The sequence below is a fragment of the Falco rusticolus genome, chromosome 9, assembly GCF_015220075.1.
Source record: "Falco rusticolus isolate bFalRus1 chromosome 9, bFalRus1.pri, whole genome shotgun sequence".
NCBI lineage: Eukaryota > Metazoa > Chordata > Aves > Falconiformes > Falconidae > Falco > Falco rusticolus.
Window position 1 is genome coordinate 5,399,578 of NC_051195.1, and position 19,173 is coordinate 5,418,750.

Here is a 19,173-nt window from a genome sequence, read left to right on the forward strand (position 1 = left end):
TGCAATGTGGTAGCTTAGTCTTATTTATTTGGTTCCCTGATGGTCTCCTGGGGGCTGTCGCCTGTCTTATGTGAACCATGTCATTGCAAATTGATTTGCGTTTGTTCAGTGGTGAGGATGCAAGTGGATCAGAACTGTCTGCTGTTGAGAGTCAAATCCACTGGATATGCCAGTAAAAGATTTCCTGAACGTGGTGAGGCAGGAGGTGGGAAGGAAGGTTCTTGGCAGAAAAATCACTCACCAGGGACATGTACTTTAGAACACAACCCTTTCCTCATCATCAAATCCAGTTCTCTTGAATCCTGCATTTCTAGAATACTTGTGGATCAAGGAAGATGGCAGGAAATAAGGAGGATGAGTCTGAGACACTAACTACTTGAACAGTTTAGCAGTGTTTTCTACAGCAACATTTAATATGGAAACCACTGAACTCGGTACTTCTGCCTTGCATTCTGATACAACCTTGGTATGTCTCCATCTGGGACCCATGGCACAGACATAGTATGGGAAGACTCAGCTCTCAGCAGCACAGACACATTGCAGATTCAAGTACCAACATCCTAGGTCTAGGATCTTTCTGCTTGTCTGATCACAATAATATTCAGAGACTAGGAGAAGTAGAAGAAGTACCATCAAGCTATGCCCTGAAAAATGGTGGGGTAGCAACACTGCAGCAGCAAGATCACAGCAGGAGCAGGGGCAGGAGAGAAAACAGAAGTCTGGGCAGAGCAGAGGGGAAGGTCCTCTTCTAGAGAGGCAGGAAAGCCCAGGTCCAAGAAAGTCTTCACTGTGCTGAGCAGGTCAGTGGATTCCTTCAAGCCTGGACAATCTCTGGTCGACACAACAGGACTAGAGGAAAGGCAGGTCAGCCTCCTGGGTTGCTCTGCCCTTCAAGGTGTCTGTAGGCAGAGAAGAGGGGAGGACTCTACTCATGTTCCTCATGTTCCTCGTTACTCATGTGTGACAGATGCATTCAGCCCCCTAACCAAACTAGCAGTAGTTTGTTACAGTCTCCAAAGGAGGTAAAGGCCTGAGCCATAGGTGGGCCAAGAGCCCCTTTAGAAAACCCACGAAGGAGCAGAGCGACCCAGCGAGCGTTGATGCATATGGGCTTGGAACACAGATCATACAATTAACACATGAACAGTGGGTGGCTTTTCCAAGACTCATTTACCAAGGAACAAAGCAAGTTGTGGGTACAAGGGGTTTCATGCATACCTCCCCGGTGTCTGCAATTTGACTATGAGCCAACCACTTCATCCCGTAAATATGACAGCCTGTGAGCCTTCTTTGGGCTCTCCCTGCTAGGCAGCATGGCCACATAGTGGTGATGTTCCCTTGAGATGGGACACCCCTCAAAGCTGCTCCTTGAGGCAGAGAGACCTTTTTATCAATGACAGATTTTTGGATGAGTCCAGTTTGAGCTTTCTCTAAATTACAACTGGACTGCACACCAGTGACTCTCTCCTTGAACTATGACGCCTCTTAAGGTTTGAGATTCCTTACCTGAGGCCAGGAGATTCTTCCCTACCCAAGGTGGAGAGATCCCTTATTTGAAACAGATCCTTGGTAAGTAGCTGATAGTATGCTAAATTGCTACTAATGAAATCCATGTAGCTAATTCCTTTAGACATAAAGCATTGTCCAATTCTGAGACTAAGATTGGACCTAGACGCACCTAAGCTCCATCAGGAGTTTAGAAAGCAAAGGAGTTGGTCCACTTTGAACCTTGTGACTCAATGGGAGCGTGTCCCTTACCCTTTGCTTCTCTGGTCTCTACATAAATCTTCCTAGCTCAATTCTAACTCGATTTTCCTTTGTATGTTTCATCCATGTAGTAAGTGGTAGAGTGAACCTTGCCATCAAACTTTGTTAAATTGCACATCTACAAATTAATATTAAAACTCTTTTTGCTAATAACTTTGATGATGATTCTTGGAACGACCCTAAATCACTCATCCATGACATCATGTGTAGACAACAAAATTCATTTCGACTTTCTGTGGGCAATGTTAATCCCTCCTTGTATGGTGCCTTCTCCACAGCATGGAGAAGTAATGAAAGGCCTGCCTGGAGTCACCAGGAAAAGGCAGCTTGAAGGAAGAAATGGCACAGGAAGTAATGATGATTCCCGTCAGAGCTGCCCACATCCTCCTCGTCAGGTCAAGATGTCACCCTAGAGTACAGCTCACCTTCCTTACACGTCACTACTTTGTCTCTGACTCACCTCACGCATAGTACATTATACTGTTCCCAAAAAACTTTCCTCTTTCATAGCTGGCTAGAAAACAGAAAAGTCTAAAGAAGATCATTTCTCAATCAAATACCAATGACCTTTCCACCTGTAATGTGTAGTTTCTTCCAAACAGGTTCTTCCTTTTTTATTGTTTTTATTTTCTTTTCGCATGGAGACAAGAGACAAGTCACGCTTCCTTATGACAACTTACGTACATTCTCTCCCTCCTGCCCCCATTAAAGGTGTAGAAATGCGTAAGAACAAGAGCAGAAATCATCACTTGGCAAAGCCACTGTGTCAGAAGCCACCTTCTCCAACCTGATAATGCGTTAGCTGGGAGTTCGGACACTTGGGTTGTATGTGTGCAAGTACACAAAAAAAAGTAGTGCTCAAAAGATGTTTTCTTTCCTGCATTTTTTAATTACCCATTTAAAATAAGATTTGATTATATTCATCCTTTATACAAAATCTTATAAATGGCCTGCATTTTCTCAGAGGAAAATGTAATTGTGAAGATCCGTACCCCAAAAAACAAGGAATGCTGTACAGGAGCAATTCCTTATGTGCAGCCCCTGTGCATTTTTGGCTATGACTCATTACTGAGATATTTTTACTGCAAAGAAACATTTTTCTTGGACTATTTTCCAGACTACCTCACGGTGCTACACAGGTGTTTTATCTGCATATCAGCAATGGCAAAATAAGTTAGTTCTTTCTCAGGTCACCCAAATCAGTCTTCTTAGATGGACACTCAACCAGGAGCTCAACAGAGATGCTCTGAAATATCCAGCGTTGAAGATGGCCACTTATTTGGATGCCGAGATGGAAGAATCAACATTTCTTTAGATCTCAAGTGTATTTGGACTTGAGGATTTCAAAGCCAAGCTCCTTTATAAATTCAGTTCATGGTAACACCAGGTGTTATCTTGATATAGTACATTTTTCAAAAAAGATAAAAGATCTGGATGGTGGAATAGTCAAGTAAGAGTTACTCTCTACGCAGATTGCAACATTAATGAATGCAGTAGGTGGCGGGTGAAAACATCTTTCCAGCTTCAAGTCTTGGGTTTCCTTTCACATTATCTGGTATGGTATGGGTTCTTCAGTTTACACTTCAAAAGAAATGCTCCCACCATGAGAACAGCAGCTAAAAGCACCACAGTGGTTACAGCCAAAGAAACGTGGGAGCTGGCAGCAGGCACTGAGCTCTGAGACTCCCCTTTCTCCTGAATGTCAGAAGCCAGCTTTGTGGGAAAAAAAAAAAAAAAAAAAGAAAAAAAAAAAAAAAAAAAGAGAGAGAGAGAGGGGGGTTTAATTTCCTTTTTTCCTGAGCTAGTTAATCTCAAAGGTAATGAGGCAAAGAGAACCTGAATTTAAAAAGTTGCAATCTGGATCTGATCAGAAACCAAATTGTTTTATTGTGCATTGTTTCACAAATGATTCTGTGGCCATGCCAAACAAGTAAAGATTATGGTAGGAAATTGAAGAGCAACTAAGAGTTTGTAATGATTACACTCTAAGACCATAAGATGCTGGGTTTTGATAGTGGAAACAGCAGCTACAGGACAGTGGGAGACAATATTTCCAAGAGGACCTACAGACTGGTTTCTAATAAATAAGAGACATGTCCATCAGGCACAGAGAGCTTTGAAAAATTAATATAAATCCTGCAGGGATATGAGTTACATCTCATCCTTCTTCCCACGGAACCAAATCAATTGCCATTTGACATGTGCAGGACAAGTAATGGATCTACACTATGACAGAAAGGAAGTAGCTGGTAAACCTTATAAAAAAAAAATCCCCCTAAGAATTATAGCAGAGTTGTGAATAAATCAGCAAAGGTTTGTCCAGAGCTGGATTTCGAGTTCGAACTGATGCACAAACATGCAGTAATCTACAGAGTTTTATGTCATTTAAGTTTTTTAAACTTACCAGCAGTCCTTTTTCCAGTGTCAGCTTCCCGAAGTTGGATAGGTCCAAGAACAACATTCATTTTTTCATGGGAAGAGCCTACATTCCTCTTGAACCTACTAACACAGCCCTGGTAGCAGCGGGAAGAGTAGTCACGGTACTGGCACACCACCAGCTCACACTGCAGGTAAACTGATGAGTGTCGATTAAAGAATGAAAAAGCATTAAATGCAAACCGAGTAACATTGTGGTATGGTGAATAGTAAGAGGAGTAGGTAGGATCCTTAACACACCTGGAAAGATATAAAATTAACAGATTAGCTATTGGGAATACAAACACTATTTCACTATCTCTGTGCAATATGTTTCAACTTTAAATATAAAACCAGAAGGTAACGGTATAAGAGAACTCAACAGGATTAAAAAACCAAGTATTCTTAGCAAGAAGGGAAATTAAGAAACAAAAAAAAGTAACAGTGGCAGTGATTTCTACCACAATAATATATACAGCACAGAAATTTTGTAGCTCATCAAAGTTTCTGCAAACATGAGTAGCTGAAAAATAACTAGTGGTGAAGACCTGATTTGCATTTGCAAACAGGATTGCCTATTTCCAAATAGATCCCAGCAGATCGCTGCAGAAAGTGCCCCTTTCTATTCTGGAAGAACAAAATTACTTCTAATACACAACTTTTTGGGGAAAGAAACATGCTTTCTAGTCCTTCAGTGTTGGTAGTGTACCTTGCTTGAATCGTGACACCTGACAGAAATCTCCAGGTTTTTCGCAGAACAAGTTGCTAAATTAACTTTTCTGTCAATGAGTTTCACTTACTGTCAATTACTAGCCTTAGAAGTTACCTAACTTAGATCCTAGTCCATCTGGTTTAATTTAACCGCCATGAAAAAAGATCACAATAATCAACCCAGAATTGTTACTCCAGGATATGTCAGAGTTGCCCTTAATTATATCCGTGCTCATTTCCCTAATAAATACACCAAGGATTTTAAATCCTTCTCATTCCTATTTTATTTTATAGCGCAGTGATATCCCAACACACTTTATATTTACAAATAGATATTACTGATTTCAGATTCAGTAAATACATTTGCTTTTGGCACAGCTCCATGTCACATGAATAAAAATTAACTGGAATCACAAGCCTAACTTGCAGCTTCTCAGCGGGTTACTACCCTGCTAAGGTTACTGATGTGAACACCCTCCTAGCAGGCAGAAAAATTCACATGCCACCAAGCACAGAAGGGAAATAAACTAGCACAAGCCTTTCATTCCTGGAACAAAATGGCACAGTGAGAGCCACACTTTTATGCTTCCAGCTCCATCAGTTTTACATTCTTTACAAGAGTCCACAACTTTCCCATTTCAAATCAAAGGCACATCTTGTATCAAATCAAGCAAAATGTTTTAGGTTTCTAGAATAGCAAGAAAAAACTAAGGGTTTCTCTTCTTTTTCTTTTTTATTTTGATGTATGGAACCATAAAGCTATTGACATCTCTATGTTTCAGAAACAAATTCAGACCTCATTTTCTACACTACCTCCTTGAGTAAAGTCTTAGTGCTTGCCTGCAAACTTCTGAATGGCATTTCTTTGACATATTATATTTTATTCAGGCTTTGCCAAGAGGCCTTTCTTAGAAGTATATTTATATTAAGAATTGCAAGCACCGTATACCAGCCCTAGAGCAATTCTTTCATAAATTAAGCTCTTTCAGAACTATGCATAGAGCTACTTTTAAAGTGATTCTTTAGAAAGTTCTTACCCATTTCTGATCAATATATAGGCCAGTGTTCTAAAATTGTTAGGATCAGGTGATGCCACACATGTGTCCACAAACACCACAAGATTTGGGTCAGAGCTGTGAAGAGAAGCTTGAAGGAACAAATTCTGATTCAGGTCAACGTAGTATGGAAAGTCATGCACTGGCCACAGGAAAGATGAGGAATTGTAGAATTTCAAGTTCATGTCGTATCTGCCATACTGGGTTTCATCAACGTTAATGACATCATTGGCATCGTACATTACTTGCACCCAGGTGTCCTGGAGCATTTTGCATTTGGTGTGCAAGTGAAGGTCCCTTTGCCTTTTGATGATGTAACCAGAAGCGGGCACTGTTATCACATTGGAGTAGGTGATTGTTTCATTGTTGCCCTGTTTGACACATTAGATAAGTACAAAATTACCACATATAGTCATGTCCACAGTGAGTACTATGACCTTCTCTGTATGTGCCAGGTCCTAGTATTAGTCAGTAAGAACATGGCATACTCAGTGTCATACATACAAACCCAAGCATCCTGGATGGGATTGTTTGCTTAACTCTCTCCTATACTTTGTTCTCTAGAACATCACTGAAATAAATACAGGGATTACTTAAACCCTGGGAAGGACAACCTCCAGGAACACATGCTTCTTTTCTGTGTTTTGAATACCTGTGGGCCACAACACCCTTTGTGATTCATGACAGTTTTCCAAATATCTATTAAATTTCCATGCCCAGACTTAGACATCTCTCCTAAAATATGTTGATACCAACCTGTCTCTGTGTACCACAGCCGTTGTATGGAATGTTGAATATAACTTCAGTTGATGTAATTGTTGGTCTACAATAAGAGTCTGACAAGCTGGCGTTCCACACTGAGTAGCCACGTGACTGGAGATAGCGTCTGTCTATAACTGCGCGCATGGAAGTTGGCAAGCACACAAGGGCTAGGGAATAAAATATTAATTATTAGTGATTTCAGGTACTTGATAATGCCTGCATGTTATGACTTCAGCAAATACAATAAATTCTGTCATTTAGGGGAGAGAATTCATAAGCCAAACCACTTATTTTTATACCTTAGACCTTAATATGAATAAGCAATGGTGTCTGACAAACTTCAGCTGACCTTCAGTTAGTCTCCTGACAAAAAGTAGCTTACAATAGGCTGCTGCTGAGACCTTGGGCCAGTATCACCACTCGCATGAAGATGCTAAGTGGAAGGTTTTATGAATAAGAATTCAAAAGCTCTTGTGGAAGGTGTAGAGCTAAATGTTCCCATTGGCTTGCAGAAACACTGTTTGGGTGGGAGAGGATCCTGAAACCACCTCCACGACATTTCACTGAATCCATGACATAAAAAAAAAAAAAAAAATGATCCCAGGGAGATTTTGGCTTTTGGTAGAGAGAGATATTTGATAACAGGGACCAACTGGCAATGCAAAGCCTCTTGAAAGGCAGTTACAAAGACAACAGACCCAAATGTGATGGCCATTGTTTGTGCCTGGCATGGCTGTGAGTGCACATTAGATAAACTTTCCCACTGGGACTGCAGGACAGAAGTGCAACAGGACATCCAGAGAAGTGGCTTTGAAGATTTCATCTCCTGAATGTTTCTAGATACTCATATATAAATCCATAATGTACCTGAACCGCTGTTGGCATAGCTCTGCTTTGAATAGTTTGACTAGGAAGCCTCCAAAGGTCCTTTCTAACCAATATATCTATGAAAATATGTTCACAAAGGTAGAAAAAAGATATATGAATAATGACATGATAAGAAGAAATATGAATTTAGACTGGCCATCATAGAAAACATGTAAAGACAATTTGATACTTGAAGATTTTTTTTTTAAATAAAATATTTTTTTTTTGTCTGAAAGTGATCCAGCAGTAACCAGTCATGAAATCCAAGTAGGAATGTTATCTATGTGGGATTTCTTCAACAACATCAACAAATCCTTATTTAGCAACTAGAATCAGGGTATTAAAGATCCTTACCAAAGAAAACATTACAAACAGAACAGAAACTCACTGGTGCTCTGGTCTGCTGGAAAGGACTGATACTCAGCACGAAACCCTCTACTGGAATATCCAGAGTCACTGTGAAATCTGACAGTCAAAAAATTTGAGGATGATGTGTACGTGAGATAAGAACTAGAACAAATTTTTCCAAGCAGAGGAGATGTTTTGGGAGGCCCATCATAGATCTCAATATAGTCATTCTGGCATCCACCTTGCAACCTGGGGAAGAAATGTGAATATATAATAAAATGCATGAGGTAAACTCTGCTTTTTAAGTGATGAACAAACAATAAACTAAGATACCGCACTCACACAACTCCCACGTAATATTTATACTTCATTTGAAAGCATGGGAAATGTGCTTGGGAGCTGTGTTTGTAGTTGAGATTTGGGACCCATTTATTGCCAAAGCAAGAAGTGGCTTACTTACTGAATGCTTATAAATGTGAGCATAACACGGAAATTATTTGTCACTTGTATCTGCCATAAACACTCAGCATTATCTGGATAATTCAAAGGATAAGAAGGACTCTGGATGGTTCCGGAGGAATTAAAAAGCAAGCCACCACAAATATATTTTTTAGCTAAAACAAAAAACAAACAAACAAACAAAAAACATAAGATACGAAACTTAATAATTTAGATTTACCCCTCATAAAACGAAAAATACATTTTATGTATCTAAGCAAAAGCAACAGCAAGTTAAATCTCCAGAGAAACTGAAATATTGTGCTCTTCTCATTCAGGCTACAAGACTGATGACCTCCAGAGAACGGTGACGCTTCCGTGTCCTTTTACATTTGGTAGGCTTAAAAAATAAGTATCTATGAGAAAAAGCAGAAGCTCCTACCTTAATAACATTGAAACTAGAAAAGAAAGAAAAGATTTCCCAAAAAATCAATTCAGTGAAATCAGGCCAAGCAATAGAATCACATAGAAATAGGAGAACAGTATGAAGGATTTGAAATGTAAAAAAATTTTTTGAAAAATTATAACAATGTAAAACTTGAAAACCTCAAATATATCAACGTATAAAAAAACCACGTCAAAATTAATACACTGGACAGAAGAAAAAAGCTGACACACCTGCAGTAGTAAATGGTGGACTCGAAACATTTGTCATGGCCATGGCATCTGTAGGGGAGGAAGAGAAAGGAGCAAGTGAGGACCTTGTGGATGAAGGACAAGGGCACGTTTTCTCCCAGAGTGGGGATGCTGGGGCCACCCGGTGACACAGATGATGCAGAACCTGGCGGTCTCACCAGGGTGGTCTTCCATGGTGGGAACAAGGCAAAACAAAGCCCTTGAGCACCTCTCCAACACATAGCCAACAGCGGCCAACAAGGGCTGCTTCTTGAAAGCGTCCCGGTGTTGAGGAAGGACAAGCAAGGGTACCTGAGCACACCACACCAGCATCTTCACCGTGGCCACAGTTGTGGATGCCCCAACCATTGTTCCTGCACTCGAAGAGGGACGACTCATTCCCTGTGCAGTGCACGTCATCCAGGTAGATGTTGCCGGTGCCTTGTCCAAAGTAGGCACTTGATGGTGCAGATACAGCATAGCCGCACCCCAGCTGCCTGCACACGACCTCGGCATCCTGCAGGTCCCAGCTGTCATCACAGGCGGTGCCCCGGTTCCCATACTGGTAAATCTCTACACGCCCCTCACACCGGCTGCTGCCATTCACCAGGCTCAGGGAGACACCTTGGGAAGGAGGAGACATGGAAAACATGGGAGACCCCTGGTCACGCGGACACCTTCTCTTGCTGCCACAATGGCAGTGCTCTCCGAGTTTCAGGCCACCGGGACGGCCGCCCTCAGCATAACTACTCTGTGTGGTTCCCTGGCTCTGCTGTGCCGTGGAGAAGACCAAGTGGTACCGCCAGAGGCAGTGGCCAGCAAAACCGTGACAAAGTGAGACCCACCTGGAGGAATGGATACTGTGAAGCTGGGTGCGGTCGTCCTTGTGGCATCTGTAGGGGAGGAAGAGAAAGGAGCAAGTGAGGACCTTGTGGATGAAGGACAAGGGCACGTTTTCTCCCAGAGTGGGGATGCTGGGGCCACCCGGTGAAACAGATGATGCAGAACCTGGCGGTCTCACCAGGGTGGTCTTCCATGGTGGGAACAAGGCAAAACAAAGCCCTTGAGCACCTCTCCAACACATAGCCAACAGCGGCCAACAAGGGCTGCTTCTTGAAAGCGTCCCGGTGTTGAGGAAGGACAAGCAAGGGTACCTGAGCACACCACACCAGCATCTTCACCGTGGCCACAGTTGTGGATGCCCCAACCATTGTTCCTGCACTCGAAGAGGGACAACTCATTCCCTGTGCAGTGCACATCATCCAGGTAGATGTTGCCGGTGCCTTGTCCAAAGTAGGCACTTGATGGTGCAGATACAGCATAGCCGCACCCCAGCTGCCTGCACACGACCTCGGCATCCTGCAGGTCCCAGCTGTCATCACAGACGGTGCCCCGGTTCCCATACTGGTAAATCTCTACACGCCCCTCACACCGGCTGCTGCCATTCACCAGGCTCAGGGAGACACCTTGGGAAGGAGGAGACATGGAAAACATGGGAGACCCCTGGTCATGGGGACACCTTCTCTTGCTGCCACAATGGCAGTGCTCTCCGAGTTTCAGGCCACCGGGACGGCCGCCCTCAGCATAACTACTCTGTGTGGTTCCCTGGCTCTGCTGTGCCGTGGAGAAGACCAAGTGGTACCGCCAGAGGCAGTGGCCAGCAAAACTGTGACAAAGTGAGACCCACCTGGAGGAATGGATACTGTGAAGCTGGGTGTGGTCGTCCTTGTGGCATCTGTAGGGGAGGAAGAGAAAGGAGCAAGTGAGGACCTTGTGGATGAAGGACAAGGGCACGTTTTCTCCCAGAGTGGGGATGCTGGGGCCACCCGGTGAAACAGATGATGCAGAACCTGGCGGTCTCACCAGGGTGGTCTTCCATGGTGGGAACAAGGCAAAACAAAGCCCTTGAGCACCTCTCCAACACATAGCCAACAGCGGCCAACAAGGGCTGCTTCTTGAAAGCGTCCCGGTGTTGAGGAAGGACAAGCAAGGGTACCTGAGCACACCACACCAGCATCTTCACCGTGGCCACAGTTGTGGATGCCCCAACCATTGTTCCTGCACTCGAAGAGGGACAACTCATTCCCTGTGCAGTGCACATCATCCAGGTAGATGTTGCCGGTGCCTTGTCCAAAGTAGGCACTTGATGGTGCAGATACAGCATAGCCGCACCCCAGCTGCCTGCACACGACCTCGGCATCCTGCAGGTCCCAGCTGTCATCACAGACGGTGCCCCGGTTCCCATACTGGTAAATCTCTACACGCCCCTCACACCGGTTCCTGCCGTTCACCAGGCTCAGGGAGACACCTTGGGAAGGAGGAGACATGGAAAACATGGGAGACCACTGGTCACGCGGACACCTTCTCTTGCTGCCACAATGGCAGTGCTCTCCGAGTTTCAGGCCACCAGGACGGCCGCCCTCAGCATAACTACTCTGTGTGGTTCCCTGGCTCTGCTGTGCCGTGGAGAAGACCAAATCCCACCCTGTGAGCCACAAAGTGGTACCGCCAGAGGCAGTGGCCAGCAAAACCGTGACAAAGTGAGACCCACCTGGAGGAATGGATACTGTGAAGCTGGGTGCGGTCGTCCTTGTGGCATCTGTAGGGGAGGAAGAGAAAGGAGCAAGTGAGGACCTTGTGGATGAAGGACAAGGGCACGTTTTCTCCCAGAGTGGGGATGCTGGGGCCACCCGGTGACACAGATGATGCAGAACCTGGCGGTCTCACCAGGGTGGTCTTCCATGGTGGGAACAAGGCAAAACAAAGCCCTTGAGCACCTCTCCAACGCATAGCCAACAGCGGCCAACAAGGGCTGCTTCTTGAAAGCGTCCCGGTGTTGAGGAAGGACAAGCAAGGGTACCTGAGCACACCACACCAGCATCTTCACCGTGGCCACAGTTGTGGATGCCCCAACCATTGTTCCTGCACTCGAAGAGGGACAACTCATTCCCTGTGCAGTGCACGTCATCCAGGTAGATGTTGCCGGTGCCTTGTCCAAAGTAGGCACTTGATGGTGCAGATACAGCATAGCCGCACCCCAGCTGCCTGCACACGACCTCGGCATCCTGCAGGTCCCAGCTGTCATCACAGACGGTGCCCCGGTTCCCATACTGGTAAATCTCTACACGCCCCTCACACCGGCTGCTGCCATTCACCAGGCTCAGGGAGACACCTTGGGAAGGAGGAGACATGGAAAACATGGGAGACCCCTGGTCACGCGGACACCTTCTCTTGCTGCCACAATGGCAGTGCTCTCCGAGTTTCAGGCCACCGGGACGGCCGCCCTCAGCATAACTACTCTGTGTGGTTCCCTGGCTCTGCTGTGCCGTGGAGAAGACCAAGTGGTACCGCCAGAGGCAGTGGCCAGCAAAACTGTGACAAAGTGAGACCCACCTGGAGGAATGGATACTGTGAAGCTGGGTGCGGTCGTCCTTGTGGCATCTGTAGGGGAGGAAGAGAAAGGAGCAAGTGAGGACCTTGTGGATGAAGGACAAGGGCACGTTTTCTCCCAGAGTGGGGATGCTGGGGCCACCCGGTGAAACAGATGATGCAGAACCTGGCGGTCTCACCAGGGTGGTCTTCCATGGTGGGAACAAGGCAAAACAAAGCCCTTGAGCACCTCTCCAACACATAGCCAACAGCGGCCAACAAGGGCTGCTTCTTGAAAGCGTCCCGGTGTTGAGGAAGGACAAGCAAGGGTACCTGAGCACACCACACCAGCATCTTCACCGTGGCCACAGTTGTGGATGCCCCAACCATTGTTCCTGCACTCGAAGAGGGACAACTCATTCCCTGTGCAGTGCACATCATCCAGGTAGATGTTGCCGGTGCCTTGTCCAAAGTAGGCACTTGATGGTGCAGATACAGCATAGCCGCACCCCAGCTGCCTGCACACGACCTCGGCATCCTGCAGGTCCCAGCTGTCATCACAGACGGTGCCCCGGTTCCCATACTGGTAAATCTCTACACGCCCCTCACACCGGTTCCTGCCGTTCACCAGGCTCAGGGAGACACCTTGGGAAGGAGGAGACATGGAAAACATGGGAGACCACTGGTCACGCGGACACCTTCTCTTGCTGCCACAATGGCAGTGCTCTCCGAGTTTCAGGCCACCAGGACGGCCGCCCTCAGCATAACTACTCTGTGTGGTTCCCTGGCTCTGCTGTGCCGTGGAGAAGACCAAATCCCACCCTGTGAGCCACAAAGTGGTACCGCCAGAGGCAGTGGCCAGCAAAACCGTGACAAAGTGAGACCCACCTGGAGGAATGGATACTGTGAAGCTGGGTGCGGTCGTCCTTGTGGCATCTGTAGGGGAGGAAGAGAAAGGAGCAAGTGAGGACCTTGTGGATGAAGGACAAGGGCACGTTTTCTCCCAGAGTGGGGATGCTGGGGCCACCCGGTGACACAGATGATGCAGAACCTGGCGGTCTCACCAGGGTGGTCTTCCATGGTGGGAACAAGGCAAAACAAAGCCCTTGAGCACCTCTCCAACACATAGCCAACAGCGGCCAACAAGGGCTGCTTCTTGAAAGCGTCCCGGTGTTGAGGAAGGACAAGCAAGGGTACCTGAGCACACCACACCAGCATCTTCACCGTGGCCACAGTTGTGGATGCCCCAACCATTGTTCCTGCACTCGAAGAGGGACAACTCATTCCCTGTGCAGTGCACGTCATCCAGGTAGATGTTGCCGGTGCCTTGTCCAAAGTAGGCACTTGATGGTGCAGATACAGCATAGCCGCACCCCAGCTGCCTGCACACGACCTCGGCATCCTGCAGGTCCCAGCTGTCATCACAGACGGTGCCCCGGTTCCCATACTGGTAAATCTCTACACGCCCCTCACACCGGTTCCTGCCGTTCACCAGGCTCAGGGAGACACCTTGGGAAGGAGGAGACATGGAAAACATGGGAGACCCCTGGTCATGGGGACACCTTCTCTTGCTGCCACAATGGCAGTGCTCTCCGAGTTTCAGGCCACCAGGACGGCCGCCCTCAGCATAACTACTCTGTGTGGTTCCCTGGCTCTGCTGTGCCGTGGAGAAGACCAAATCCCACCCTGTGAGCCACAAAGTGGTACTGCCAGAGGCAGTGGCCAGCAAAACCGTGACAAAGTGAGACCCACCTGGAGGAATGGATACTGTGAAGCTGGGTGCGGTCGTCCTTGTGGCATCTGTAGGGGAGGAAGAGAAAGGAGCAAGTGAGGACCTTGTGGATGAAGGACAAGGGCACGTTTTCTCCCAGAGTGGGGATGCTGGGGCCACCCGGTGACACAGATGATGCAGAACCTGGCGGTCTCACCAGGGTGGTCTTCCATGGTGGGAACAAGGCAAAACAAAGCCCTTGAGCACCTCTCCAACGCATAGCCAACAGCGGCCAACAAGGGCTGCTTCTTGAAAGCGTCCCGGTGTTGAGGAAGGACAAGCAAGGGTACCTGAGCACACCACACCAGCATCTTCACCGTGGCCACAGTTGTGGATGCCCCAACCATTGTTCCTGCACTCGAAGAGGGACAACTCATTCCCTGTGCAGTGCACGTCATCCAGGTAGATGTTGCCGGTGCCTTGTCCAAAGTAGGCACTTGATGGTGCAGATACAGCATAGCCGCACCCCAGCTGCCTGCACACGACCTCGGCATCCTGCAGGTCCCAGCTGTCATCACAGACGGTGCCCCGGTTCCCATACTGGTAAATCTCTACACGCCCCTCACACCGGCTGCTGCCATTCACCAGGCTCAGGGAGACACCTTGGGAAGGAGGAGACATGGAAAACATGGGAGACCCCTGGTCACGCGGACACCTTCTCTTGCTGCCACAATGGCAGTGCTCTCCGAGTTTCAGGCCACCGGGACGGCCGCCCTCAGCATAACTACTCTGTGTGGTTCCCTGGCTCTGCTGTGCCGTGGAGAAGACCAAGTGGTACCGCCAGAGGCAGTGGCCAGCAAAACTGTGACAAAGTGAGACCCACCTGGAGGAATGGATACTGTGAAGCTGGGTGCGGTCGTCCTTGTGGCATCTGTAGGGGAGGAAGAGAAAGGAGCAAGTGAGGACCTTGTGGATGAAGGACAAGGGCACGTTTTCTCCCAGAGTGGGGATGCTGGGGCCACCCGGTGAAACAGATGATGCAGAACCTGGCGGTCTCACCAGGGTGGTCTTCCATGGTGGGAACAAGGCAAAACAAAGCCCTTGAGCACCTCTCCAACACATAGCCAACAGCGGCCAACAAGGGCTGCTTCTTGAAAGCGTCCCGGTGTTGAGGAAGGACAAGCAAGGGTACCTGAGCACACCACACCAGCATCTTCACCGTGGCCACAGTTGTGGATGCCCCAACCATTGTTCCTGCACTCGAAGAGGGACAACTCATTCCCTGTGCAGTGCACATCATCCAGGTAGATGTTGCCGGTGCCTTGTCCAAAGTAGGCACTTGATGGTGCAGATACAGCATAGCCGCACCCCAGCTGCCTGCACACGACCTCGGCATCCTGCAGGTCCCAGCTGTCATCACAGACGGTGCCCCGGTTCCCATACTGGTAAATCTCTACACGCCCCTCACACCGGTTCCTGCCGTTCACCAGGCTCAGGGAGACACCTTGGGAAGGAGGAGACATGGAAAACATGGGAGACCACTGGTCACGCGGACACCTTCTCTTGCTGCCACAATGGCAGTGCTCTCCGAGTTTCAGGCCACCAGGACGGCCGCCCTCAGCATAACTACTCTGTGTGGTTCCCTGGCTCTGCTGTGCCGTGGAGAAGACCAAATCCCACCCTGTGAGCCACAAAGTGGTACCGCCAGAGGCAGTGGCCAGCAAAACCGTGACAAAGTGAGACCCACCTGGAGGAATGGATACTGTGAAGCTGGGTGCGGTCGTCCTTGTGGCATCTGTAGGGGAGGAAGAGAAAGGAGCAAGTGAGGACCTTGTGGATGAAGGACAAGGGCACGTTTTCTCCCAGAGTGGGGATGCTGGGGCCACCCGGTGAAACAGATGATGCAGAACCTGGCGGTCTCACCAGGGTGGTCTTCCATGGTGGGAACAAGGCAAAACAAAGCCCTTGAGCACCTCTCCAACACATAGCCAACAGCGGCCAACAAGGGCTGCTTCTTGAAAGCGTCCCGGTGTTGAGGAAGGACAAGCAAGGGTACCTGAGCACACCACACCAGCATCTTCACCGTGGCCACAGTTGTGGATGCCCCAACCATTGTTCCTGCACTCGAAGAGGGACGACTCATTCCCTGTGCAGTGCACGTCATCCAGGTAGATGTTGCCGGTGCCTTGTCCAAAGTAGGCACTTGATGGTGCAGATACAGCATAGCCGCACCCCAGCTGCCTGCACACGACCTCGGCATCCTGCAGGTCCCAGCTGTCATCACAGACGGTGCCCCGGTTCCCATACTGGTAAATCTCTACACGCCCCTCACACCGGTTCCTGCCGTTCACCAGGCTCAGGGAGACACCTTGGGAAGGAGGAGACATGGAAAACATGGGAGACCCCTGGTCACGCGGACACCTTCTCTTGCTGCCACAATGGCAGTGCTCTCCGAGTTTCAGGCCACCGGGACGGCCGCCCTCAGCATAACTACTCTGTGTGGTTCCCTGGCTCTGCTGTGCCGTGGAGAAGACCAAGTGGTACCGCCAGAGGCAGTGGCCAGCAAAACTGTGACAAAGTGAGACCCACCTGGAGGAATGGATACTGTGAAGCTGGGTGCGGTCGTCCTTGTGGCATCTGTAGGGGAGGAAGAGAAAGGAGCAAGTGAGGACCTTGTGGATGAAGGACAAGGGCACGTTTTCTCCCAGAGTGGGGATGCTGGGGCCACCCGGTGACACAGATGATGCAGAACCTGGCGGTCTCACCAGGGTGGTCTTCCATGGTGGGAACAAGGCAAAACAAAGCCCTTGAGCACCTCTCCAACGCATAGCCAACAGCGGCCAACAAGGGCTGCTTCTTGAAAGCGTCCCGGTGTTGAGGAAGGACAAGCAAGGGTACCTGAGCACACCACGCCAGCATCTTCACCGTGGCCACAGTTGTGGATGCCCCAACCATTGTTCCTGCACTCGAAGAGGGACAACTCATTCCCTGTGCAGTGCACGTCATCCAGGTAGATGTTGCCGGTGCCTTGTCCAAAGTAGGCACTTGATGGTGCAGATACAGCATAGCCGCACCCCAGCTGCCTGCACACGACCTCGGCATCCTGCAGGTCCCAGCTGTCATCACAGACGGTGCCCCGGTTCCCATACTGGTAAATCTCTACACGCCCCTCACACCGGTTCCTGCCGTTCACCAGGCTCAGGGAGACACCTTGGGAAGGAGGAGACATGGAAAACATGGGAGACCCCTGGTCATGGGGACACCTTCTCTTGCTGCCACAATGGCAGTGCTCTCCGAGTTTCAGGCCACCAGGACGGCCGCCCTCAGCATAACTACTCTGTGTGGTTCCCTGGCTCTGCTGTGCCGTGGAGAAGACCAAATCCCACCCTGTGAGCCACAAAGTGGTACTGCCAGAGGCAGTGGCCAGCAAAACCGTGACAAAGTGAGACCCACCTGGAGGAATGGATACTGTGAAGCTGGGTGCGGTCGTCCTTGTGGCATCTGTAGGGGAGGAAGAGAAAGGAGCAAGTGAGGACCTTGTGGATGAAGGACAAGGGCACGTTTTCTCCCAGAGTGGGGATGCTGGGGCCACCCGGTGACACAGATGATGCAGAACCTGGCGGTCTCACCAGGGTGGTCTTCCATGGTGGGAACAAGGCAAAACAAAGCCCTTGAGCACCTCTCCAATGCATAGCCAACAGCGGCCAACAAGGGCTGCTTCTTGAAAGCGTCCCGGTGTTGAGGAAGGACAAGCAAGGGTACCTGAGCACACCACACCAGCATCTTCACCGTGGCCACAGTTGTGGATGCCCCAACCATTGTTCCTGCACTCGAAGAGGGACAACTCATTCCCTGTGCAGTGCACGTCATCCAGGTAGATGTTGCCGGTGCCTTGTCCAAAGTAGGCACTTGATGGTGCAGATACAGCATAGCCGCACCCCAGCTGCCTGCACACGACCTCGGCATCCTGCAGGTCCCAGCTGTCATCACAGACGGTGCCCCGGTTCCCATACTGGTAAATCTCTACACGCCCCTCACACCGGTTCCTGCCGTTCACCAGGCTCAGGGAGACACCTTGGGAAGGAGGAGACATGGAAAACATGGGAGACCACTGGTCATGCGGACACCTTCTCTTGCTGCCACAATGGCAGTGCTCTCCGAGTTTCAGGCCACCAGGACGGCCGCCCTCAGCATAACTACTCTGTGTGGTTCCCTGGCTCTGCTGTGCCGTGGAGAAGACCAAATCCCACCCTGTGAGCCACAAAGTGGTACCGCCAGAGGCAGTGGCCAGCAAAACCGTGACAAAGTGAGACCCACCTGGAGGAATGGATACTGTGAAGCTGGGTGCGGTCGTCCTTGTGGCATCTGTAGGGGAGGAAGAGAAAGGAGCAAGTGAGGACCTTGTGGATGAAGGATAAGGGCACGTTTTCTCCCAGAGTGGGGATGCTGGGGCCACCCGTTGACACAGATGATGCAGAGCATGGTAGAGGACGAAATCCCACTCTTTTAGCCATTTTTAAGCCATTTTTTTCAGGGAAATGAGCCGTAATTTCTTTGTCAGCATGGGAGGTTGCAGTTATCACTGACCTTGAAAAGTTTAAGGTCAGGTGGAACACTGCTCTGAGCCATCTTCCTTCTGAAAATGTCTCAAATCATTACTGGTTGGCTGGACTAAATTACTTTTGAAGTTTCAGTCTCAGGCATTCCTTAATTCTTTGGTTCTGTGATTCTGTGATTCTTGTAGTAAATTGCTGTTTTTCATTCAATTACTATGTTTGACAGGGAAAGTCGTAAAGAATTTCAGTTGATGTATGTTTTCCCTAGATAGATGCACATTTGTTGATGCGGGGTGCTCTACCGCAGACCTTTGCTCTCGCCAGGTTTTATGCTGCATGCCTGATAGCCTCCCAAGGACATGGCTGGCAGAACAATCTCCTGCCCTGGGGCCTGTGGTTCACAGTACCATGCTCTTATGTGTCTCTCCTGCTACCATGCCGCTTTGGCCCCCCATGCTTGGGTATTAACTATTACAGCTCAAAAATAATACATAGACAG

General features: G+C 48.6%; 1 protein-coding gene across 1 annotated transcript in view; it reads right to left on the reverse strand.

Moving 5' to 3' along the window:
* Positions 1-18,211, reverse strand: part of DMBT1 (deleted in malignant brain tumors 1) — a 36,398-nt gene extending 18,187 nt beyond the window's left edge. Inside the window, exons 1-13 of the mRNA XM_037400065.1 lie at positions 17,881-18,211; positions 17,005-17,328; positions 16,175-16,486; positions 15,280-15,622; positions 14,469-14,791; positions 13,552-14,207; positions 12,729-13,089; positions 11,899-12,210; positions 11,385-11,399; positions 11,023-11,346; positions 10,193-10,504; positions 9,351-9,662; positions 3,280-3,297 (exon numbers count right to left, since the gene is read on the reverse strand). Of these exons, the coding sequence (XP_037255962.1) occupies positions 3,280-3,297; positions 9,351-9,662; positions 10,193-10,504; positions 11,023-11,346; positions 11,385-11,399; positions 11,899-12,210; positions 12,729-13,089; positions 13,552-14,207; positions 14,469-14,791; positions 15,280-15,622; positions 16,175-16,486; positions 17,005-17,328; positions 17,881-18,211 (3,943 nt within the window). The remainder of the gene's footprint in view (positions 1-3,279; positions 3,298-9,350; positions 9,663-10,192; positions 10,505-11,022; positions 11,347-11,384; positions 11,400-11,898; positions 12,211-12,728; positions 13,090-13,551; positions 14,208-14,468; positions 14,792-15,279; positions 15,623-16,174; positions 16,487-17,004; positions 17,329-17,880) is intronic.
* Between the last annotated feature and the right edge of the window lie 962 nt (positions 18,212-19,173).